The sequence below is a fragment of the Misgurnus anguillicaudatus genome, chromosome 24 (assembly GCF_027580225.2).
Source record: "Misgurnus anguillicaudatus chromosome 24, ASM2758022v2, whole genome shotgun sequence".
In the NCBI taxonomy this organism is placed as follows: domain Eukaryota; kingdom Metazoa; phylum Chordata; class Actinopteri; order Cypriniformes; family Cobitidae; genus Misgurnus; species Misgurnus anguillicaudatus.
In genome coordinates this window covers 27389035-27415136 of record NC_073360.2, presented here as the reverse complement: position 1 = coordinate 27415136, position 26102 = coordinate 27389035, and the positions used below count along the sequence as shown (strand labels likewise).

Here is a 26102-nt window from a genome sequence, read left to right as displayed (position 1 = left end):
TGAAAAAGAAACTGCAAACGCGGAAGGGTCGCGTCTTTTAAGGTGGAACGAAAAGCGTCAATAAGAAGCTGCGAATAAGAAGCTAGATTCAGCCTCGTCGTTAAATCTCTCTACCCAACAATGGTACACTCGATTTGCACAGTAAGAGGCTCAGGAAACACGATGCCCTGATGCTAAAACAAGACAACAGTTTTGTCTGTCAATTGCAGTTGGCATTGTAATTCATATGCTCGTATATCTGATATACCTCTACTGTTTACAATTAAAGAGACCAAAGCCCCATCTACTAAGAGAGATAATCATCATGAAATAAGTTAAACTCCCATAGAACAGGAAGCTCATTCATCATTTGCAGAGAGAGGATGTGTAACCTAACCACACCCTCTTTCTGGCAGTGTTGAGTGCACACCCAATATCATAAGCCAAAACTATTAAAAGGCACACTGAGAAACAAAATTTCTTCCACATATGCACGTCCGTTTTAGCGCAACACAAAGCAATTCGATGAAAACACCACTGGACATTTACACTTTTTAATGTAAGATTCCTTCAAAAAAAGATGAAACTTGATTCTCCGGAACAACACTGTAAGTTATTTCTATTTGTTTGGTGTTTAATTTGGTAACAAAAACATTATTATTTTATTATTAAACACAATTATTTTTTGTTTTAGAAATTAGTTTGAATTAATTCGTATTTTTAACTATTAAAAGTATAGCACTCGGCTGTAAAATTATGTAAATACAGTATATAAAAGTATACTTTTCTGCACAAAACACATATGATTAAAATAATAAAACTAAAAGGCAGTCTCTTTCCAACACTTTCTTGCTTACCAACATGGACACTATAGTTTCTGCTAAAGCAACACTGTTAAACAATCTTGTTAATACTTTTTATATGTTGACAATGTTTTAGGCATGACGGGAGCACGACGATAGTTTCAAAACCTATTTTTTTTAACCATTTATAATTGTATTTCCCTAACTAAATAAATCGGAAGGAATTACCTTAAATTCAAGTTGTCAGACTTGAGGTTAAGCAAAGGATTTTATTTATTTAAGCCAAGAAAAACACCATATACAGTAGTATATGAAATACTTTGTTAATAACCATAACTAATGGAATTTATGATTTTACAGTTCACAGGGAAAAACCTTGTTTAAAGCTGATTTTTACGGGTCTGTGTCTGGGATTGGTGTGTTTTCTGGTGAGTTGAGAAACGAGATAAATAGATATATGTGACTTAACACATCTTCATGCCCAAAGTTGATTGCTCCAATGTTACTGGTATGTACCATATATACTCGCATAGAAGCATGGCTTCAGCAAAAGCCCCACTGTTATATTAACAATGCTTAATTTATAGGTTAATTCACACGCAAAGTGTTAAAATTAATAATACATTTTTCTGTGGTGTGACGAACTTTTCTTGTTTAATATCAGATTTTACAGGGACTCAAAGCACATTTATAGTAGCCAAAGAAGCCAAAATTACGTTGGCTGCTTGTTGATGCTAATATTTTTTATCATTATAGAAGCGTTTTGTATTTTTTTTTTGTTAACTAAATGTTGAACTCTTAAACAAATAATGCAGCAATATAGTGATAGTTCCCTTTCAGTCGGTCACTACGACGAATTGGGAACCGCTTTGCAGCGACCTATCTACTTCGAGAAGCTAAAACACCAATTAACTTTTCATGCAGGTATTTGCATCAGCTGGTACCGCCGCCGTGCGAGTATAAAACAAGGTTCAGGTGCAAATATCAAATTCGCTTTTTATGCTTCGAAAACTGGCAGTAAACCTGCTACTTTGAAGCTCTCTCTTTTTGCTCTGGAGTATGCCGTGTGTCTGAGGTTGGTTGGGCGAACAGCACCACAGCGGAAGGCTCGCGGATTTCACTGAGACCTCTTAGATTTTTTTTACTTGAGTGTGTGCGTTGCCGCTCCCCTGCACTGCAAACAGAATGACTTTCTTACTTGGGATTTTTGTCTTGTTTTCAGTAGAGATATCTGGAAGTTCTTGGATCGGGCTGTATTTTCTTGATGAGCAAAATGACCTAAGAAAATAATACTAGTTTTTAAACAAAAAATATACAATTTGAGTGAATTTGTGCTTAAAACAAGCAAAAATAATGGGGTGAGAATATTTTACTTGAATTAAGTGTTTAAGAAAAAAGAAATCTTATTTCACAATTTTTTTTCTCACCCCATTGGCAGATAATTTTGCTCGTTTTAAGGACAATTTCGCTTGAATTGTATATTGTTTGTCTTAAAGCTGGACTTGTTTACTTGGGTAGTTTTGCTCATCGGGAAGGGGCATCTTGATTTGAGAGTTTTTAGATGTTTCTACTGAAAACAAGACAAAGATACTAAGTGTGAAAGTCATTTTTGCAGTGTGCGTGCTTCATCCACGCCATAAACAAGACGGAACAAGGGTTACGTAACCGAGACGTTTCTTTATAAACTAAACAAAACACTTGCAACACTTTAGGGTGTAATGTTCACACTGCAGGTTTTGTGGTCAGGGTTTTGTTACAGTTCACACTGGCAAAGTTCAGAAAAAGATTCTACTGCCAAATCAACAGAACACTAGTTATTAACAAACTTATTTTTGTCACTTAAAAAATATCTGAGTTTTTCATAACCAGAGTGCATTTTAAACTCCAGATGAGCAGATTAAAACATGCTGCTTTAAGTTTTAGGCATGTTTGAGCTTTAGAGTCCAAAATAATAGCTGTGTCCCAATTCAAAGGCTGTGACCTTCTAAGGACGTATTCTAAGACCGATTGCGTCACAGCAGCGCGGCCTAAGGCTAGTAAGGCGTCCCAATTTGAAGGCTGCTTAAAATACTTTTTTCCCAATATTTTACTATGTTCTTACCTCAACTTAGACAAATTAATACATACCTATCTTTTTTCAATGCGTGCACTTCATCTTTGCACAGTGCGTTGTTAATTTGTTAGCATTGAGCCTAGCCCCATTCATTCCTTAGGATCCAAACAGGGATGAATTTAGAAGCCACCAAACACTTCCATGTTTTCCCAAATTAAAGACTGTTACATGAGTAGTTACACGAGTAAGTATGGTGGCACAAAATAAAACGTTATGCTTTTTAAGCAGATAAAAATGAGAACTATATTGTATGGGGGAAGAGCACTTTGCAGCGCTTCGACCTCGGACGCAGTGGCATCATCACTTCCCCTCTTACTGAGTTTGAGAGAGAGGGGGGAGTTCACAGGAGTGATGATGTTGCTGCGCCAGAGGTCGAAGTGCTGCAAACTAAGTGCTCGACTTCCGCCATACAATATAATATATTTTATCCACTTAAAAAATCAGCCAGATTGGCCAGTCGCAACATTCAAAGGTATTTTATTCCTTGAACAACCGCCTGAAACACAGCCTCACCCGTGTACTGCGAGCGAGTCACATTAACAGGGACAGTTTAATACCTACTGTACGAATTAATACAAAATAAATATGCATAATTAATAACGTATATGAGATTGTATTTACAATGATTAAACTGAATGTTCGTATTTTGGCTTTTAACTTGTTTTAACGCGTCTCGAAACGTTTTCCCAGAAGGTTTGTATTTCTTAAAAATAAGCTAATAAAAGACATCAAACCAAAATGTTATGTCTACTTATTTACTCATATAGCAACTAGCCATGAAATTAGCGGGATTGTTACAGCCAGCCAAGTTGTTTTGCGCAAATAAATCCCTCACTATAGTAAAACGATAACTTATTATGACGTTAAAGTGCAAGACTGGATAACTCACGCAAATCATAAAGATCAGTACATAACCAAATAACAGCAAAAGAAAATAATGTTACTGACATATCTAACACCAGAATGAACGTCTCGGTTACGTATGTAACCCTCGTTCCCTGAAGGAAGGGAACGGAGACGTCACGTCGTGACCGACTGAAAGGGAACTATGCGTTTAACCTTCAGAAGAGCTGCAGGCGACGAGAGGACTTTTTAAAACTTTTTAAGAAAATCCTTTTATTTGTCGCAAAATTTCTTCGTCTTGCTCAAATGCCAAGACTCACAAGTGTACATTATTTAGACAGAAAATGAGTTCTCACGCATGGCGATTGAGCCCCCGAACGTGACAGTAACTTTCAGTGCAGACAAAACACTGGGGATAGCTTTAATAATTTGTGTTGTTCAAATGTAGTGGCTGCGTGTATGTAACTGGCTGACTATGTTAGCATTGCATTGTGGGTTAGTATTTTAATTATTATTTTTTATTAATTATACTCCGAATTTTAATCAGTATTCATTGTATAACCAAATGTATTTGCAGCACATTTTTTTAAATTATTAAGTTCATTATTATTTTGAGAAGTAAGGGGGCACAGTGACTCAAGTGGCCGGGCCATGCCCCCTAGGGCCCGCTCGTGGCGCCGACACTGAATCTAATTCTGTGTATGTTGCGTATATTTCTAAGGTTGATTCATTTGATATACTGTTGAATAGTTTAATCTACATCATTGTGCCATATTTTTGAAAATAAATTAATATTTTCTGGTTCCATATTTATTTTAATAAGTCAGAAACGTCTCCGCTGTGTCCTGCTGACAGGCGCGGTGGGTGCATGCAGCAGGTGACGCAAATTATGGGTCCTCCGAAGGCTAGACCGTAGCCGTTTCTCAAGGTGTGTTCCATTCGACCGTAAGTGGACTGCGAAGTGGACTTCACAGGGTATTCCGCCATCTTAAGTGAGATTCCAATCCGAAGGGAGCGAACATGTTCAGTTCGAAGGGCACTGCACATGGTATACGGACTCAGGGAACATCGATACATCACTTCAGAAGAAGTGGAGAGCGATAATCACCCAAATGTCATTGCGCGCATCACGTGATCACCAGTCAGAACGGTCAGACCGCTATGCAATTATATGACAATCGTTTAAAAACACATAAATACACATAGTTAACCAAATATAAGTTTACTTTCATATTTGCATGACAGTTACAGCAGGGCTTCAGTTCTGTTAATAGTCATGTAATAGCAGCAATAGTCAATTAAAGTGTATAATAAACATAAATTTTTCATTACGACGTACTCAATGTTTTTTTATTGTATAGTGTACATATTTTAAATGTGATAGTAAATAAAAATTAAAATATGAATGTAGTCCTATATATATTTATGTTATATCTGCGCGAGCCCGTCGTTGACTTTCTTTGATGATGTTTGCAGGCCGTTCCAAATGAGCGGTTATTGTCCGTGAAGTCCACTTCAACTGATATACTGTGCTCAGGGAGTAGGGAGCAGTGAACACTCCATAGGGACCCTGTTGAATGGAACGCACCTTCAATGTCAAGGAAGGATCCTCAGAAGCCAGAATTTCGAGGATGCTACGTCATCGACGTCCGTCGAAGGACTGTTCCAATGTCGAGGATCCTCGAAATTTCAGCCAAGGACATAGTCCTTCGTTCGAGAAATATCCCATATACAGGAAAGGATGCATATTTGTATCCTTCGCGCTCTTCACGCGCTGAAATCACCCACAATCCTATGCGCCCAGCACCAAAATCACACCTTTCAATCACGCAATGACGTAATGACGTGCACTTGCTAGCCTGTTCCATTTAACGTGTTCTCCCGAATGCTTAAAAGGAGCCTCACCTAGCCTCTGAAGGAAGTGACTTGCCATTGAGAAACGGCTCGTCTCATTTAATCAGGGGGGCAGGGGTTTCATATTTTATTGAAGCTACCCAGGCGCAGCCATTGCTTAACGAACCCCCACCTGCTGTTAGCATCCCATTGACTCCCATTCATTTTGGCATCACTTTTGGCGCTTTTCCATTGCATAGTACCCCACGGTTTTGTTTAGTTTGGGTCGGGTCAGCTTACTTTTGGGAGCTTTTCCATCGGGATCACTTCGTAGTACCCGATACTTTTTTTCGTACCACCTCGGTTGGGGTTCCAAGCGGCCCGAGCTGATACCAAACGTGACGCGTAAACACTGTAGTTCACTGATTGGTCTGAGAGAATCGTCATCGGCGCCGTCATCCTATTATGTAAAATATTAGCTTTAGCTTAAGGCTTGCTGCTAGCTTGCGCTGTCTCGAGCAAACATGTTGTCATCTGTGCTCTGTTTTAAGTTTCCAAACACACTTTTAGCGATTAAAAACATCCACAGGTTGTGAATCAGGAACACATAAAAGTTTTTTCCAGACTTGCAGTTGGTGGCGGCACATTCGCGACGTGCACGTCAGTATTATTTATGCTTTAATGCAACTTCATTGAGGCTCAGCGGAGCGCCGTCGACAGACGCCACGGGTGTTTGAACAGAAACTGTTATGTGAGACAGAGGTAGTTATAAACGCGATGTGCAAAGTAAACTTCTATTTGTGGTGGCCAATTTTAATTTGGTGGCGGCACATTCGCGACGTGCACGTCAGTATTATTTATGCTTTAATGCAACTTCATTGAGGCTCAGCGGAGCCGTCGACTGACGCCACGGGTGTTTGAACAAAAACTGTCATGTGAGACAGAGGTAGTTATAAACGCGATGTGCAAAGTAAACATCTATTTGTGGTGGCCAATTTTAATTTTGTGGCAGACTGATAAATAAATAAAGGTATGGGAATGTACAAGGACGCTCTCTCTTGTATGATGTCACAGCCGTATGCAGCGCAAATATAACGACACGCCTATAATTCCTCCCACTGCGAAGTGATACTAAACTCAATGGAAAAGCTAACCACGCCAAAGTGAGGTGAGCTGACCCGACCCAAACTAAACTAAACCGTGGGGTACTATGCAATGGAAAAGCGCCATTTGACAGCAAATAACTTTACATCTGAGGCGTCTAAAGACTTCATTTGTCCATTCATTATTTCTAAAGAAACACGAAAATGTATAAAAGGCTCCATTACCATGTATTTAACGTTATGACCCAGTAGAAGCACTTTTTTTTTGATATAGGTCATAACCTGCGACTCCCTGTCGCACAGTAGAGAAATTACCGTATGGACAGGAGGAGAAGCTCGTAGGCAATCTTTAACTGTTTATGAGGCAATCGGGTGGACGTAGAGGCATAAAGTCAAGGGAGATTATTAATCAGAATACTTACCAAGATGTGTTCCTATTCACGATCACTGGATGATTTAGAATTCTCTTGCCATGGCTATTAGAAGACTTACAATTGTCAGACAGGTTGCTCACGTGATATCTACGTCATCAAGCTCAGTTTGAGTCTGCGCAGTACGCTCGACCCCCAGGAAGTGCGTGCTTCTAATTGACTTCACTTGTCTCCGTTGAATCCAATGGGGTCACTGTGTTCATTTCTTTTACTGTCTATGCATTTAATAGGGGTATGCACGTGACGTCACCTTCTGTGAAAATGACTGCGGTTACGCCAACTGAGTGGCAAAAGACAAAGCGGCAGAATTTGTGTACAGTGTGAAAACAGGGAAAACACGGGGAAACGCGTCTATATTGGAAAAAGCTGTTGTGCGATAGAATGTCTAACAGAATCTAATAGATTTAACAAGATTTCCGAGCTATCGTTTTACAGACTGCCAAGAAACACCGAAAGGAGAAGTAAATGAATTGTCCATGCCGACATCCACTGATGACATGATGTGGGTTGACACTATCAAGTGCAACTAAATTTAATTTTTGCTGATAATTGTCAGTTAAACAGCCAGCCATTTTGTTGAATGTTTTACCACTCAAAGGAGAAGTAAATCAGTAGCAGTAGCCATATGATGGGTATGTAAAATTTTGGGATAAATAATCCTATAAAATACATGAAATACACATAAATGAATACTCTTTTTCTGTGTAATTGTTAAGTTTTGTCAGTGAGCTTTCATTAAAAAACATCCATTATGATGAGCCTTGTTTTCTACAAAGGTGGGATGGTTTAATAGTGTTAGGCAAGACAAACATATATGTCAAGAAAAGCAATGTCTGTCCATATGCCAATGTCCACAGGCTACTGGTTGTTTGGCAAGTTGTTAGGGTCACTGTTAAGGCCAACTAAATTCACTGTAAGCTGATAATAGTCTGTTTTACTGGCGTTTTTTTTCAGCAGTCGCTATGAAAACCAGCCATTTTGTTGAATGTTTTTCCACTCAACAGGGCAAGTTCCAGCGTGGTCGCGTGGAAAAATGTCAGCTTCTGTGCGTTTGTCAGTTCATTCTCAGTTTTGATGCGAGTTTCATAATATATGTATAACTGCTGCTAAAATAAGGTAAATAAGGCGAGTGGTGCTTTTCAGTGTTTCAAGAGTTTTAAACCACATCCTCTACAGCTGAAGGGCTTCAACTGTTTTGACAAATGACAATAGGGGATTTTCACGCTGATACGTAGAACTTCCGCTTTCAGCGATATTTGTGCATGGCCGCTTCCGTCAGTTCAACAGTGGCTGAAACGAAGGCTAGATGTCACTGCTCTGTTGGAAGTCGAACAAACAACGCCAATCCTACCTAGGTTTTCTTGGATTCCCGACTAGAAGTGGATGATGTGGCACTTTTTAACAACATTGCAGTGTTTAAAAGTAAAAATGGGGAATTATTTATATATAGAATATAAAGCAATAAAATAGAATTGAATATATGGTATTTCTGCAAAGTTTTGTGTTCTCGCAAATAAAAAACAAAAAACGGTATTAACTGATAAAATGGTATCACCTTTCCTTCGAGTATTAAGATGTATTAGTCAATATGATTAATGACAGGTATATTTATTTAATGTGTATGATTGTGTACTATAATCACGGCATTTTGAGTTTTGAATTTTGTGTTAAAATGTTATGCAAGAAAAAATTAACTCAGTTGTCATTTGCGTGCTGTCTTTACTATTTGGTTGTACTGCATGTTGTCTGAAACCGGGCAGTCCCTTATGTCGAGCCCTGATTAAAGAGTTAATTCGATCTACTACTCTGCACAAAGTGCAAATAACATTTTCACTTAGGAAACATTGTACTGTATGTTGAGCAGCAGACGCACGTTTGCGTGCACGGTCAAGCACAAGGCACGGCGAGGGAAAGAGTGAGACGATGACAAGATAGACAGGAGCATGACAGAAGAAAAAGTTATTTTGATAATAAACGTTTTATTTCTTATTTAATAAAAGCATGGTTTTTCAATTGTAGGACTTACAATGCAGTGGTTCTAGAACGTTTTTATTACATACTTCTGACGCTCTTCTTCATTCTATGACATGAGATGAAGAGCTAAAGTCTCTCGTTCTTCGTGCTTGTGCATTTAGCAGATCCCAAAAATCACCGCTGTCTCTCTCATACCCTGCATGGTGTTTAGGATGTCTTAAAATTTAAAGAGCACCTATGGTCCGATTGACGATTTTACACTTTTTTTGGTGTGTTAGTGTGTATTAGTACACGTTAACGATATGCAAAGGTACAAACCCCAAAGTAAACGATAAAGCAAGGTTTTTTTGTAATTCAGTATTTATTGGTTTTGACAGCATATAGAACATTTTGCAAATTTACAAATAGAAATTATTAGACCATTATTATCCCTATTCCCTCCCCCCTTCCCTCACCCATCCCGCTGCACTCAGGACTTGAAAGACATAATATAGGATATAAACAACAAAGACCTGTAAGTACACATTCATATACATAAAATGGAATTTAAAATAAATATTAATGAAAAAGTACTACGTAAATTTTTTTAAATAAAAAATAAAATAATAATATTAATACATTTTAAGTGGAGATTATGTATCTAGAATCTCTTTGATTATTGATATCCAATTCTCCCATCTAGACAAAGATACATGTTTAGCGTGGTGAAACGGTGCAGATGATAGTTCCAGATATAGTATGTCTAAAGAATGCAGCCAATGCTTAGTTGAAAGGTCGTGAGGTGGTTTCCTGCATTGAAAAAGTAGTTTCTTTGCAGCAGTCAAGGCTAGCCAAAATTTTTGTGTATTCTCACTTAGAGGACATTGAGAGTTGTTATTCAACAGTTAAATAACAGGATCTTTGGGAAAACGAATCCTAGTAGCTTTGTATAATACGTCCAGCACCATGTCCCAGAATTTTTGTACGTCAGGACAGTCCCAAAGCATATGCATCAAAGTGTCCAGGCAACCAGGTCCCCAAAAATGACAAAATGGATGGGGTGATAGACCCATAGCATGTCATATACGCGTAGTTAAATATTTTAAATATTTATTTATTATACTCATTTTAAAGATTACTTTAAAATGAATAAATTGGTGGTTGGGGTTCATGGATGCATGGAAAGTATTATCCCACACTGTATCCCATTTGATGGTTCCATTAGAGGTGTTTAGATCAGAAACCCAAGCTCTGGCTTTAGGGACTGTATCAGCGTTAAGATTTAAAAAACAAAGATAAAAATATGAGACAATTCCTGTGCTTGGTGCATTGCAAATCCATCCATGAGTTTGCAGGTTTTTACCCCAAGGTACCTTATGTAAGGGATAATGTAGAGGCAGCCAGTAGTTATCGGGAAATAAGCCCAGACAGTGTGATCAGGACCCGACGCGAAGCAGAGGGTCTTGTATCACACTGAAGGGGCTTATTTACCCGATAACTACCGGCTACCTCTACATTATCCCGCTTATTACACGGCTACTTGCCATATTAGAAAAAAACTGGACATGAATATGAATTTGAAACATTTTATTGGCATATTTTTTTACACTTTTATCCTTCCGCGAAACTTTGCACAGATGCATAAAATGATCGTAATACCTTATTAAGATCCTCTGCTTCATACTTGTCTGTCTCCATTTTTTTCTCTTTTAGCCAGTCTTTGAGAAGTTTTAATGCCCATTCTGTATTTTTTTTGTGTGTTGGCTTCGTAGCTGTCATGCTCTATTTTGTCAAGTTCAGTCTCAGTAAGCTCTCTGTGTCTTGTCGTTGTTCGTTCTTCTATCCACTGTTTAAATGTTTTGTTTTTTCCATACACGTTAAAATTAATGTCAAACTTTTTCCATTCTTAATTGTGGTTGTCCAGTGTTTGTCACAAGATGGTGCCAAACAGTAATCTTTGTTGGCGCGGAGGGATTTAAAACATACAAGTAGTACCGGCTATGCAGTGGCGGTTCTACAGAGGCCAAGGTTGGCCCATGTCTCTGTAGACATGTCCCTGGCCACCCCTGTGGCCACCTTGTGCTGACCAAATAAAAAGTATACATTTATTTAGATTTTACACGCGAGCACCAAAAGCGGAACTAATGCGACGCAATGTTCTACACGGGCAAACTATTTTGACTACCAATGGGGTGAGAAAATTGTACTTGAATTAAGTGTTTAAGAAAAAAGAAATCTTATTTCTCAATTTTTTCTCACCCCATTGGCAGATAATTTTCTTGTTTTAAGGACAATTTCACTTAAATTGTATATTAATTTGTCTTAACTAGACTTATTTACTTAGGTAATTTTGCTCATCAAGAAAAAGCATCTTAATTTAAGAATTTTTAGATATTTCTACTGAAAACAACACAAAAATACTAGGTAAGAAAGTAATTTTTGCAGTGTTGAACGTTTAACTAAAACTGTGTATTGTTATTTTTTCCAGCGTTTCCTTGACCTAACATGGGAAGAAAATTGAGTTCCCTAGAACAGCCACCAGCAGTCATTTTAACCGCAACATTTAAACTTATGGTAACTATCTTTAACACTACAAACAAGGCGTCATTTTGACCGTTTTGAAATTTGCATAGTCAATAACTTTGTCTAAAAATATCATAAAGCCTCGCTGCTCCCTGACTTTTCCTAAAACTACATGAATTTTCATTAAAACTAGTTTAAATATTTATTGTGTGAATAAAAACACAAATATAATAATTTCTATCTATAACGTCATTTTGCGCTGTTTAAATTGAGTTTTGCCGAGTCGGTCTGAATCAGATAATGTGAAAGTATTTCAACTCCACATTATCTTCAAGAGATGCACTGAAACCTCACAAACAGCTGATAGTAGTTTGTACAGTAGCTGGCAGAGGATTTTTATCAGAGTTCATGAAGTTAGACTGCTTGCAAGCGGGTGCACCAGCGTGGACCGCAGCAGGGTGCTGAAAGTGGACGGACCCTCGTGCAAAGATGCAGACAACGGCTGCCTGTGAGGCAAAGCCGTGCACCCGCTGCACCCTGCTCTATTCAAACGTGCTTACTTGTCGAAAAATGCTACCGTAGAGACCTGGGGCCTCATGTACAAAGTGTGCGCGTAAGCACAGAAAAGTGCCGTAGGCTACGATCATTGTCACGGGTCCACTTACAATGTGCCTACTTATAAACCCCCCTTTTCTTGTGAAAATTAGGTAACATACTGTCAACCCTTTGTCTCTTTCACTTCTCTTATTTTTTTCTTTTTCCCTTTTTGACTTCCAGATTTTTGAGGCATTTTCACTTCCTTGTCAGTCAAATTGATATTCTGCCGGCGCTGTAAGTCAAGCTGTGTTGCCTGGATTATAAAATTTGGGCGGACTGAACCATTTTATGATATTGAGATGGGGGAAGGGGCCCACGGACGTGTGTGTTTCCTAAACAAATAAAAAATTTTGACACCAGGAAACAGCAAATAGAATAATTTAAAGTAAATAATTTTTACTATTAAATATTTATAGCACCACAATTTTGGGGGCTTCTCTGGGCCCCCTCTTACTCGTGGGCCCCGAGACTCGTCATTGTTTACCCCCCCCCCCCCCCCTTACAGCGCCCCTGCTTACATATACATGCATAAAATTGGAGGAATATAATTAAATGTTACTTATAAAACGGGCAGTTCTGGTTCTTCATTCTGATTGGTTGAAACGCGTTCTAAGCCGTGATAAAATACACCGGTAACCTCACGGTTCAGACCACATTACATAAGTATCACTGTGCCACTGTTGCTGCGTACTGATTTATGAGAATAAACACAACAGTCTTTAATCATATTTTTAATTTGTCTACAATTGCACAATTAATGGCGATATCCAAATAAATGTCAATAAATACTGTTGAGTCATCTCGTCGATAAAGAGAAAACGTTGTCTGAGGAGTTTATAACTGAAGTTCATACGCCCGCTATTATCCACTGGGTGGCGATCTTTCCCAACTTAAACACTGACGCATTCACTGAAAACACCGTGTAGTACTGTTCATGTCTGATTTCTTACTAAAGTTCTTCACAAAAATGGAATTATTTGAGAGGTGATAACTGATAAGACAACAAATTAAGGTAGGATGAAACTTTTTGTTGTTGTTGTTGTTTGAAAGCGGATGGTCTGTTCTTTCATTTTATATTTATGTTTATTTAAAGAAGATAATTTTTCTGTAAGGCATCAAACTAAAACCGGGTGGCAACTTTAAAAAAAACGCTGACGGGGAAAGAGTTCAGCATGCTTACAAGCATATTTGATCATCACTTCAACAGCACAATATAAATGTTAATGTATAAATTAGATGAATGGTGATTTATAAAATAAACACCATCATCTTTAATCATATTTTCATTGTATCTTTGCTGCGTCTGTGTTGTTTGTGAACTGCGCTCTGTATCAGTCACACTTGATTCTGAGGAACAGGCTGATGTCTTCCTTGTTCTATGAAGTCCTTGAGAAATACTTATCGAGTTCTGATTGTGCAGCTTGTTTAGTGTGTTGTGTTTCGATAGCAGCTTAGCTTGTCGTTCGACTGACGTATTCCTGTTGGCGGAGGTTAGTCAAAAACTGTTCTACTGATGTCATTAAAGCAGGAAGTAAAGGGCTGTAGTCCAAACCGGCCGTTCGCTGTAGACTTTGAAAGGCGAATTCTGTTCAAGAAAATATATTGCCTGGCAGTGAACTTTTATGAAGATTTATCATTTTACAGGTATTATTTATGCTATTATAGCAACATAACACACTAACTAGGGTTTAAAAAATAGGATCAGAAAGAATGTGACCTTTAAGAGTTAGTCACAGATTTCACGAGTCACCATGGAAACGTCAGAGAACTTAAACGTTTTTAAATGAGAAATAACATTATAAACCAATGATTTCTGGTGTTTTATGATCGGCTTAGAAGTGCGTGATTACAAAACAGATACAATTAATTAATTAATACAAACCTATTTTACCCCATTTAAGTCCAATATTACATGTGTCTCAAGGAAAATACACATATTTAAAAGCCTGTAAAAATAATCATAGGTTTTATACATGATTTTAATATACTCATTATCAATATCTTTTGTGGCACATAAAGTGCATTAGTCTGTCATAAGGCTTATTTTCAGTTTTTTTATTATGATTGTATTGTGTATACATAAAATGCACTATGATAATATTCAATATTGTACTTATTTTACTTGTGCTCCTTTGGGTGACGCTGTTTAGTTTTTGGACTTTCCATTGTATGATACTGTATCACCATCCTTTTTAACATTTACTAATAGATTAATGCACCCTCTTTTAATTGTAAATCTTCCTTACAGTCCATACAGATTATCAATAATTTTGTGTAATGCTTTTCAGTACACTACACTAAGAATGATATTTCATTTGCATTGGACAATTAGGATTTACTGTGACAGAAGTGGAGAATAGAAATGTTACATTAGTGCTAACATGTTCTAATATGTCCTGATCATCTAATATAACCAAATATCTTAATTTCCCTTTGGCTCAAAAATGATAGCTCAAGAAAGGATAATAATAAGGATATAATATTTATAATTTTACTTCATTGTGTACATGATTCTAACTGATAATAGGAAATTTCTGACCATCATACCTTGTCTGTGATTCAGTGGGTGTCACCCAATGAAGTCTGTGCTTCATCTGTGTTATTCTGTGGGTCAGACTCAGTGTTAAATCATGCCTGTGCTTCATGGGTGTCATTCTGTGGGTCAGGTTAAATGCACATGCCTATCAGACACGGCCGGCAGGGGTAACTTCTGTCCCTCAGTAATTATTATTATGATGCCACATTGTCACTTAAGTAATTATGTTAAGATTTCTGGCTCAATAACGACAATGTATTTGCACACACATACGATATATTATAACTTTAGATTCATCTCAAATTATTTAGTAAGTGAAAGAGAGTGATGAGATCATTTATGAATTGACAAAATTGATATGGAAATGTACTTTATTGTTAACATTAATTAACTGATGGAATTGTGTTTCATACATCTACTGATAAGTGATATTTGGAGATAAATTAATAATTGACATAATTAAATGTATAGTATTTAGTCCGAACACAAATATGAATCAATTTTTATTAATAATGGGCATAACTAAATGTAGTAATTAGTCCAATCACAAATATCAATCCATGTTATAAAAAAAATTCTTTAAAGAAAATATAAAAAAATTCTAAGACAGCAATAAATATTTGCGACTGTAAATGTAATAAAATAAATGCTTTAACATAGTAATATTTTGCAAAATATCTGCTTCCATGCACGCATGCGCAGACATCCTCCGGAGCTCCGTTTCATTAACTAAAATGAACTAACCCTGCAACATAACCTGCTCCGGAGCAGGTTATTCTCAGAGAGTCAGTTGCTATGGTTACTACATAACCCGAAAGTTACCTCTGTTTTCAGAACCGAAAGCAGAGGTTATTTGCTTACTTCACATAAGTCACATAACCTGCTTTCTGGAATACACCCCTAGCTAGATGGGAGCTATGTACAGCCTAAAGGGCTCGTTATAGAGGGTTTTCACCGACGTCACGTTCTGGACGGTAACCCGGATGCGCGGCCATTGTGGAGGCACTCGGTGTAAAGAACTGAACGGAGTACAATGGAGTATTGTGCGGGAAATAAGGGTAGACATTTATACAACATTCAAAGAACAGTAGGTTTGGAAAGAAGAAGCATTGGAAACAGGAAGAAGGATGTTTTAATTTCAAGAATGCGCATTGGCCATTGTTTATTAAATCAAAGTATGTTCAGAATTGGGAAACACCAGACTGGGTATTGTGGAAAATGTGGCTCGGAAAATATGGAAACAGTTGAACATGTATTATTAAAATGTGAGGCTTATGCAAGAGAAAGATTTAAGTTATTTCAAGCATTAAGCGAGTTGGAAATGAACGTTGTGTCTATGCAAGCAATATTAGGTGATTGCCCAAGGCAGGTTAAAGTATATGAAGGAATATTTAATTTCTTAAAAGATACTTTTTTAATTAACAGGATTTAGGTCACTACTACAATAACGTTATCCACACTCCAATCCAGTAGGTGGCGGGAATGCACCATTTAAGTTTGGTTTGCCAACTCCCAATAAACTTGAGTAGAAGAAGAAAAGTATTGTGCGCTTTGGATACTTTGTGAATGTAGACATGTCTAAACAACAGAAAACGCGTCCAAGATGCAAAAGCATATAGGGAAAGACTTGGACCACAAGAAAATGCACGATATTTCGATTTAAATTACAATTTATAGGCGGTGCAGATCCTTACGAGTTAGCTACCTCTTCTTTGACGTGAGTCAAATGTGACGGTTCGTAACATAACCGTCGGTGGTTTGGGGGGGGGCGTTTTGCTCGTTTAAATGCTCGTGGATTGACGCGAAAGTGTCATTTTACCATAAAATCATGAATGTGATGCCAAGTGTGTTTTAAACAGTGATGACTTTGAGCAATTTAACAGAAAGCAATGAAATATTTAAACAGCACACTGTTGCCAGAAGACTGCGCTGTAACTCTCTGCCCAGCATAAATTAATCCTCTATCTATCATTATCTTAATAATCTTTAGAGAAACAGATTTGTGCCATGACTTTTTGCTACGAAAAAGCGGAGATTATGAAATTATGCAAGTCCTGCATATTTTGTGCACGGAAATATGTAATTAATGCGGCGAAAGTGTGTCGTATTTGGAAAAATGCAGCCCCGCATAAATATGCGGACTTTGGCTGATTATGCAATATATCGCGCGATCGCACAATCGCGTTTTTCTGGAGGGACTGGTATGCGCTGCAAACGCAGCCGGTGTGCCACGCGCGGCAAACGCTCTCCGTTTTCACTCTCTCTCTCCACCTGTTCCTCATCTTCTCTCATTATCTTAGGCTTTATCTATTGTGCCCTGTCTTTGTCTTTTGTCAGATTGCTATGCAATGCAGACGTGCTCACCTCAGTTCTGGATTAATTCCCTGTCGTGTCGTGTCGTGTCGTGTCGTGTGTGTGAGGAATCTATTGTCTGTTGTTGGAATTACCCCCCTGCATTTACATGTCATACACAGAACTTTGGCTCGAGAGAGACTTAGGCTATGTTTACATTAATGCGTTTATGCTTTAAAATGCGTTACTTTTGCTACGTTTACGCCTTTCATCTACACTACACCACCGTTTTCGACCCTCATAAACGGATTCGTTCTTAAACGCTGCAAAAATAGTAAACATCTACCAACCAGCTATTATAAACGCTATATCGGATTGTTTTAACATGTATCCTTATAAATAATGTCTGTTTGATATTTATGTTTAAGTATTGTTGGGTTTAATGTGTTTATGTTTTGTTTAAATTTAAAGATAGACTGTAATTTTATACGCCATATAGGCGTTGCAAAGGCCAATATGCAGGGAGAATTGTAATGGGTCAGACATTATTTTCCAGTTTAATGTAAGTTTTGTTTGCTACTTTAAAATGAATTTCGTTTCAGATAATTGGTCTCTTAATTTTAATCGATGCTTTGTTGACAAGTTTTGTGAATATAAATTTATAAAAACAATAAACTCAACGTCATTAATATAATGCTCGTTTAGGCGCTTGGCTTTTAGCTATTTGTGTGTTGCTAGCGGAGGACGTGCACGGACCTCGCACACTTTTAAAAATTAATGCAATAAGCATTTCTGGTAGGCTAAAGCAATACTTCACTTCTTACTATATGTTTGATTGAAGTTTGCATTTGCTGAAATTTATTTTTGCTTCAAGCTCGCTACTGTTTAGAATGCTTTCTTTTTAAATCATAAAGACCTTTCTGTTTAGTTATAAAATCTAAATTAACCTATTAATCATATTAATATGTTGTAGGGGGAGCTAGAACAGTATAATGTTTATGTTTTGTTTAAATTTAGTTAGCTTACGAAAGATAGACTGTAATTTTAAACGCAACATAGGCGTTGTAAAGGACAATATGAAGGGAGAATTGTAATGGGTCAGACATTATTTTCCAGTTTAATGTAAGTTTTGTTTGCTACTTTAAATGAATTTCGTTTCAGATAATTTGTCTCTTAATTTTAATCGATGTTTTGTTGATTAGTTTTGTGAATATAAATTAATAAAAACAATAAACTCAACGTCATTAATATAATGCTCGTTTAGGCGCTTGCGCTTTAAGCTATTTGTGTGTTGCTAGCGAAGGACGTGCACGGACCTCGCACACTTTTAAAAATTAATGCAATAAGCATTTCTGGTAGGCTAAAGCAATACTTCACCTCTTACTATGTTTGATTAAAGTTTGCATTTGCTGAAATTTATTTTTGCTTCAAGTTCGCTACTGTTTAGTACTGTTCACTTGAATGCTTTTTTTAAATCATAAAGACCTTTCTGTTTAGTTATAAAATCAAAATTAACCTATTAATCATATGAATATGTTGTAGGGGGGAAATAGAACAGTATAAGACTTTCCCAAACACATTTTTATAGGTTCAAAAATAGTGTCTATTATAGCCAGCAAAGGACCCATGTATGACTTTTTGTCAATATCGCACACCCCTAGGCTGCGTAAACGTGCAAAGGTAAGCTATTATTAGAGTAATAAGTTATTTTACACTTATATGCGCATGCCCAGTTACGTGATTGGTCATGTTTCATGCGTTTATGGTGGTGTATAGTGTGGATGAAGATTCTTTTAAAAATGCCAGTATAAACGAGGATCGTTTTCATTTTAAAATGCCGTTTTAAAACACAAATGCTCTAATGTAAACATGGCCTTAGCCTGTACCTGTGTGGTGCTGCTGGCTGGCATCGGCCACCTCTCGCTCTCTCCGGGTGCCTATTGCCTAGTGAATCCCGCTGCCCTTTTGTTTGGCAAAAGCCACGGAGGATATTTATTTTCCCGTTATCATCAGTTATCTGAAGAAGTCTCTGTTTATAATCCTTTGTTCATTATTGACTTTCCTGTGGCAAGCTATTAAATCACGTTGACTGCAATCACTGCTTTTGGGTCCTTTCTACTTCATAACATATATAATGGCCGTCACACCCCTAGTATCCATGTGCACTGCAAAAAATGACTGTCTTAGTATTTTTGTCTTGTTTTCAGTAGAAATATAAACTTAAATTAAGATGCTTTTTCTTGATGAGCAAAATGACCTAAGTAAATAAGTCTAGTTTTAAGACGAATAATATACAATTTAAGTGAAATTGTCCTTAAAACAAGCAAAATTAACTGCCAATGGGGTGAGAAAAAAAATTGTGAAATAAGATTTCTTTTTTCTTAAACACTTAATTCAAGTAAAATTTTCTGACCCCATTGGCAGATAATTTTGCTTGTTTTAAGCACGAATTCACTTAAATTGTATATTTTTTGTCTAAAAACTAGTATTATTTTCTTAGGTAATTTTGCTCATTAAGAAAATACATCTTGATTTAAGAATTTTTAGATATTTCTACTGAAAACAAGACAAAAATACTAAGTAAGAAAGTAATTTTTTGCAGTGTGTAACCACAGTAGCAGCGCGACCGTCAAAGAAGAAGCTGCTTGGCAAGTTAACCCACAAACGAAGAAGAAACAGCAACTTCTTGTGTATGATTTGAGAAGACCAGCAATGATGGAAGTAAATAAACAGCGACTTTTGTTGCAGTTTGAGTTAAATCACTCCTTAACTTGGCTCATCTTTGTTTTCACCGTCGCAAACAGAAATACCTATGACGCAGTTTCTTTACCTGATGGGAGGGGTTCTGGTGGACCAATCACAGCGATTGCGGTCCGCCTAGATCTGACGTGCTGTTAAAAACAGACCATTTGAGATTGTCCAAGTATTGCAGCTTCCATCTCCATATATGATAAAAGAGCATTTTAGTTTCTTTCCCTTTTGAGAGTTCAGTGTCCTTAGTGAAACTAATTTCAGTCTTTTCAACTAGATGATCACTTCTTGAAAGACTAGACTAATGATTTTTAACCATCTATTTTGTGTCTAGGTTATATGGTCTTATATGGGTAGTGAAAGAAAGAAACAACCTCCACACTTGTTTCAGCACTTTGCAAAACTTTACAGCTCCACAAATTCATCCACCTCTCCTGCAGATGTTCTACTAAAAATCAGTTCAGAAGACTCATTTTACTCTGAATTTGGAATCAGTTTAGAAAGTTACTCCAATTTACAGCAGACTCTCTACTGGGCTGGACCAGACAGATCAATTACAGATGTGTCAATGAGAACAAGTCCAGCACACTCCACCTTTATCATTAAGAACCTGAAAGACAGCTACCAAATAGGGGAGGAGCTTTTTGTTACTATCCATGCCAGGGACTTCAACAATAAACCCAAAAGTTACGGAGGGGACTTCTTTCAAGCAAAGCTTTTCTCATCAAAAACTCCCAACAAGGTATCTCTTACATGTCTGCTGTATCAGTGATATTTACTGAGTTCTTATCTTTATCTAATCTTCATGGACATTAATTTGGGAATTAAGAATGTTTTTCTGTCACAGGCCAGTGTGTTTGGGGAGGTGGTGGATTTGCTCAACGGCTCCTACTCTGTGCGTTTTCTTCTGCCGTGGGTTGGACAGGCACAGGTAGCTGTGCGTCTGATTCACTCCAGTGAAGCTGTGCAGGTCCTCAAGCATCACAGAGACACTGATTCTGACAGAGTTTTCTTTAATGGATATTTTGAAGGACCAGGACCAAATGGGGCCAAGTTGAGAGAAACAGTGAAGTGTAATGTAAAGTGGGACAAAAATGGATTGGAGAGAATGGGAACTGGAGATTGCTGCTGTGATTACAAAGATTCTCGCACAGAAGAGACATGGCGTTGCCAAAGACCCCAAACTTTGCCATGCAGCGCCCACGTGTATCATTCAATGGGCGGGTATAATAACCGCCTGACTGAAAAAGAGAACATTCTAATGTGAGATTAAAGGATCCTTGATTGACTGTATACTTAAATTCTTAACTAAAGTAATTAACTAGTTTTTAGTTGTGGTAAATCTTTGTGGAAGACTTACATTTTCTGTTTGGCAGGAAGGAAATCAACCAAGGTATAAACACCAGAGATGAAACCATCATCATGATTGCTCCATCCAAACAAAAACGAAGTATTGGTATGTTGGCCTTTGATCTGTGTTAATGAATAGTCAGAAAAGCATAGCCCAGTATGTGACATTGAAGAATCAGTCTCAGTCTGCATGGACTAGTAATGTATTTCAGCTCATTACATTTTCCCGACTATAATAATTTTTACTTTTTAATTTCAAATGATCTTTTTGGCATGATTGTTTTACATATAGTATTGCCATACAAACATCTTTAGTCTTTTGATGCTTTGCACATTAGATGCTTCACCTAAAACAAATCATTTAAAAATAATAATAATATCAATATAGATTTTTAAACATAATTATGAGATCACATCTTTGTGTGTGTCTGAACTTGTAGGATTCCAAAATATCACTTAAAGTCCTTTTGTAGTCAATAATTTTATCACTTAAAACTCACCTGAAAATATGATGATATTATGTGAGAAGAATAAAATAACATTAAAATAACGCAGTTCATTTTAATGGTTTTTACAAATTAACTGGTATTTGGCGGTCAATGCATCACGTTCCTAATTCAAATTTAAAGCATTAATTAAAATTATTTTATACCGTTAAGATTGTGACTTTAGTTAACGTGTTTTAACTCGTAAGGACTGGTCAGGATGATTTTAACTGTAATATTCCCAAAAGGCTGCAGGCCACATAGTAAAGTGCAACAGGTGGGATGCGGTCCGCCTGTTGAGTGCATTGACCATATAGTAGGCTATCAAGTAGTTTTATACTGATAGTTAACCTTTAGCAAGTATTTTTTGTGATAGTTGTTCATGAGTCTCTTGTTTTATCTGAAGCATTAAACTGCCCACTGGTCTTTAGAAAAATCTGCCAGGTCACATTCTTTGCTTTTCCAGCATCTTCTGCATATTTTAACCTTTGTACTGTATAATGTTGAGGTCAACTGATTGACTAACAGGAAGCCAGTGTAAGGACCTGAGGACTGGAGTGATGTGCTCAGATGTTTTGGTTCTGGCCCGAATTCTGGCAGCAGTGTTTTGTATGAGCTGTAGCTCTCTTATGGTCTTTTTGGGGATCCCAGTAAGGAGACTATTGCAATAAACCGTCCTGCTAGTGATGAAAGCGAGAACAACTTTCTCTAAGTCCTGTCTTGAGACAAAACAACTAATTCTGGCAATATTTCTGAGATGGTAGTAAGCTGATTTGCTTATCGCTTTCACGTGACTACTGAAATTAAGGTCAGACTCTAAAATTACACCAAGATTTTTGACTTTATTTTGTGTCTTTAGACCCCTAGAGTCAAGGTATGTGTTAACCTTGAGAGTTTCATCTTTATTTCCAAATACAATGACTTCAGTTTTGTCTTTGTTTAACTGGAGGAAGTTTTGACGCAACCAACTGTTAATTTCATCAATGCATTTACATAGAGAGTCAATGGGGCTGTAGTCATTGGGTGACAGGGCTAAGTATATCTGAGGGTCATCTGCATAGCTGTGGTAAGCAATTTGGTCATTTTTCATTATTTGACCAAGCATATACAAATTAAACAGAAGCGGTGCAAGAATTGAACCCTGTGGGTCTCCAGATGTCATGGATGTCCACTCAGATTTATGGTTACCAATTTTCACATAGTAACCTCTCCCTTTTAGGTATGATTTAAACCATTTGAGGACCATCCCAGAAAGCCCTACCAAGTTTTCCAGTCTATGTAAGAGTATAGTGTGATCTACTGTGTCAAAAGCAGCACTAAGATCTAGTAGCACCAGCACAGAAATTTTACCTGACTCAGAGTTTAAGCGAATATTATTTATTATCTTTATGAGCACGGTCTCTGTGCTGTGATGCTGACGGAAGCCAGATTGAAAATTGTCCAGATAGCCATTTGAGTTTAAGAATTTGTTCAGCTGATTGAAAACAACTTTTTCAATGATCTTGCCTATAAACGGAAGATTTGAGATTGGTCTGTAGTTGCTAAGTATGGTTTTGTCTAGGTAACTCTTTTTTAGGAGAGGCTTAACAACTGCCATTTTTAATGACTCTGGAAAAGTGCCTGTGATCAGAGAGGTATTTACTATTTTTAAGAGGTCAGTCTAAGCAGTGAAGTACCTTTTTAAAAAAAATGTGGGGAGCGTGTCAAGGCTGCAAGTTGATGCTTTAAGATGTTGTACAGTTTCTTCCCAGGTTTTAATATCAATTATGTCAAATTCTGAAAGAATGTCATAATGATACCTGACTGACCACAGTACAATATGAGGCCATATTGATCGCCATTCTGATATTACTGATCTTCTCAGAGAAAATGGTTGCAAACTCATTGCATTTGTTGTCAGAGAGCATTTCACTAGGAACTTTATTTGAGGCGGTTTGTTAGTCTGTCTACAGTAGCAAAAAGAGTGCGAGTGTTGTTTATGTTGTTGTTTATAATGTTTGAAAAGAAGGTCTGTCTAGCTGTGCCTAGTTCTACATTGAAAGCACAAAGCGCTGTACTGCTGTTGTGGTTCTCCAGGGTGCTTTACGTCTGCCAATGATCATCCTGACTTTTACTGGAGCTATACCATCAATGGCAGCTTTAACTTTTATGTTAAAGTTTTCAAGGAGAACATCAACAGAGTCAGCCGATATGTTTGGCAACATTAATATAGCATTTATAAATACCTCACTGGTGTTCTCATTTATGAACCTTTTTTTTGACATAGACAGATCTAGCATCAGTGACAGGACAGATCAATAAATCAAAGTAAACACAGAAATGGTCAGATAGCGCTTCATTCTTGATTACAGTGGATGAAATGTTTAGACCATTGCTAATGAGCAGATCAAGAGTATGTCCCCGATTGTGTGTAGGACCTTGCACGTGCTGGGTCAGATCAAAAGTTCAATCGCAGTATTGTTTTCTGCATTGTCTATATGAATATTGAAATCTCCAGCAATAGCAAAATAATCAAATTCAGAGGAAATTGTTGATAAAACTTCTGTGAATTTATCAACAAATGCTGAGGTGTATTTGGGAGGTCTATACATAATTGTAAACAGAATGCATGGTGTACCTTTTAGAGCAATACACAAATATTCAAAAGACTGGTAATCACCAAGTAACACTTGCTTGCATTGAAAGGCATCTTTAAATAAAGCAGCTGTTCCTCCACCTCTTCTAACAGCTCTACAGACACTTATAAAATTAAAGTTTGATGGGGCTGATTCATTGAGGACTATAGCACTGCAGCTGTCATCTAACCAGGTTTCATTTAGAAACATAAAGTCCAGGTTGTTTGTGGTGATAAGATCATTAAATAAAAAGGATTTGTTCTTTAGTGAACAGATGGTTTTGGCACTGTATCAATCTCAGAATGACGTATAATAGGCAGTAGATTAGATAGAATTGCCGTGCGGCTGGAGAGGGCCTTCGTCTTTCTATCACATATCAGGACAGAGATAGGGAAAGCTAAAGGGACATTGGGCTCCCGCTTGTTTTGAAAACATTTATGATTGTTACTGCTGACGTAGCGGGGACCCAACACACATCAGTTACCAGTGCTGTTTGCAGATGAGGGCTGGTGTGATCCCTGACGTTGAGGCAGATGTCGGAGTGCTCTCTCAGATGAAGGGGGAGGGCGGGCTGGGCCCGAAGGCTTTGGTGGTTGAGGAGCTCGCCGTTTCTTGGTTGATATTTGAGGACTCACAGCAATAGAATGGGAGAGCTTTGTTCCAGCAAATACCAGTTTCTCCATTTTCTCTGAAAAGCACAGAAGTGGTGATGTTGGAGAGAGGGAGAGAGAGTGTGATGACATCAGCTATGATTCTGGTGTTCCTGAAGGCTGGGGGGGGTGTTATCATGCCTTCTCTGGTCGTTATCAACAGAAACGTCCTTGGGTGTTGATTCACAACCCAGCTGTAGCGAGGTCTGTGGGGAGGACTCAGCCTGGGCTGTGTCTGTGAACAGTAGTTGTTGTGACTGCAGAGTTTTATCCTTGTCATCTTAATGTCCATCCAGGTGCTGGTGTAAAATCCTGTGGTCATTTCGGCTGTTCAGTAGTGGACTGGCACACTCAGCTGATGGATGATGCATGAAGAAAAAGATATTGTCTTTAAGCAACCTAGCACCTATTTGTTTGGGTGGATACCATCTGTGTTAAAAAGTTGCCTTTGACTCCAGAAGATATTGAAATTGTCAATGTAATTCAGTCCTCTCATGGTGCAGGTTTTTTGCAGCCATGAATTTAAACTTAGTAGCCGAGAAAACATATTTGTTCCTCGGGCTGGGAAGGTCCACTGATGAAAGATTGAACTTTCAGTCTTGCAAGTGTTTCAAAAAGTTCATTGAAATCCCCCTTAAGGAGCTCAGACTGCTCTTCCAAATATCATTCTTTCCCACATGTATGACAATCCGACTTACTAGGGGTGGGCGGAATGACCAAAAATCTATTTCACGGAATGAGTCATTTTATTTCACGGTATAAATGTTTTTCAGTTTATTATTTTTTTTATGATAAAAACGTACAGAAATACACCACTCACTATAGCTTTTAACTAAATGCTCACCACAGTTTTAAAATATGAGCAATTTAAAGTTAATAATGTTAAAGTGAAAATGCCCAGAAGATAACAACAGATAAGTCTTGATTAGACAGAATCTTGTTTTTAATTGAGTTATTAATTTTATAGACTATTGAAGCTATAGTATGGCTTCATTGTATTTTGTATTTATGCATACATTACATTAAAGGTATAGCAGAAGATTTTCGTTTTCCGGGTGGATCACCACTGTTATTGGTCATCCCAGATGTCAATCATTCTGATTATATGTTGACGTATAACCGTCGTACGTGCTCGCCTCTAGGTTCGCTTTCTGCACATGCGCACTTTCACGTGTATATGTGTTGTGCTACGGTTTCAACCATTCATTGAAGGTCGCGTTCTCACTGTTTTTTTTTTTTTCAAAA

At 37.6% G+C, this 26102-nt stretch overlaps 1 protein-coding gene across 4 annotated transcripts in view; it reads left to right on the top strand.

The window, feature by feature from the left end:
- The first annotated feature begins 415 nt into the window (after positions 1–415).
- LOC129438261 (NXPE family member 3) overlaps positions 416–26102 on the top strand; it is a 39046-nt gene continuing 13359 nt past the window's right edge. For 2 of the 4 annotated variants that reach the window (XM_073863120.1, XM_055196930.2), the window contains exons 1-5: positions 416–587; positions 1143–1210; positions 20092–20499; positions 20605–21020; positions 21134–21213. In XM_073863120.1, coding sequence (XP_073719221.1) covers positions 560–587; positions 1143–1210; positions 20092–20499; positions 20605–21020; positions 21134–21213 — 1000 coding nt within the window. In that variant the 5' untranslated portion in view covers positions 416–559. Of the gene's footprint in view, positions 588–1142; positions 1211–11546; positions 11633–20091; positions 20500–20604; positions 21021–21133; positions 21214–26102 lie in introns of those variants that run through there. The other 2 variants (XM_055196932.2, XM_055196931.2) reach the window with 2 other exon arrangements.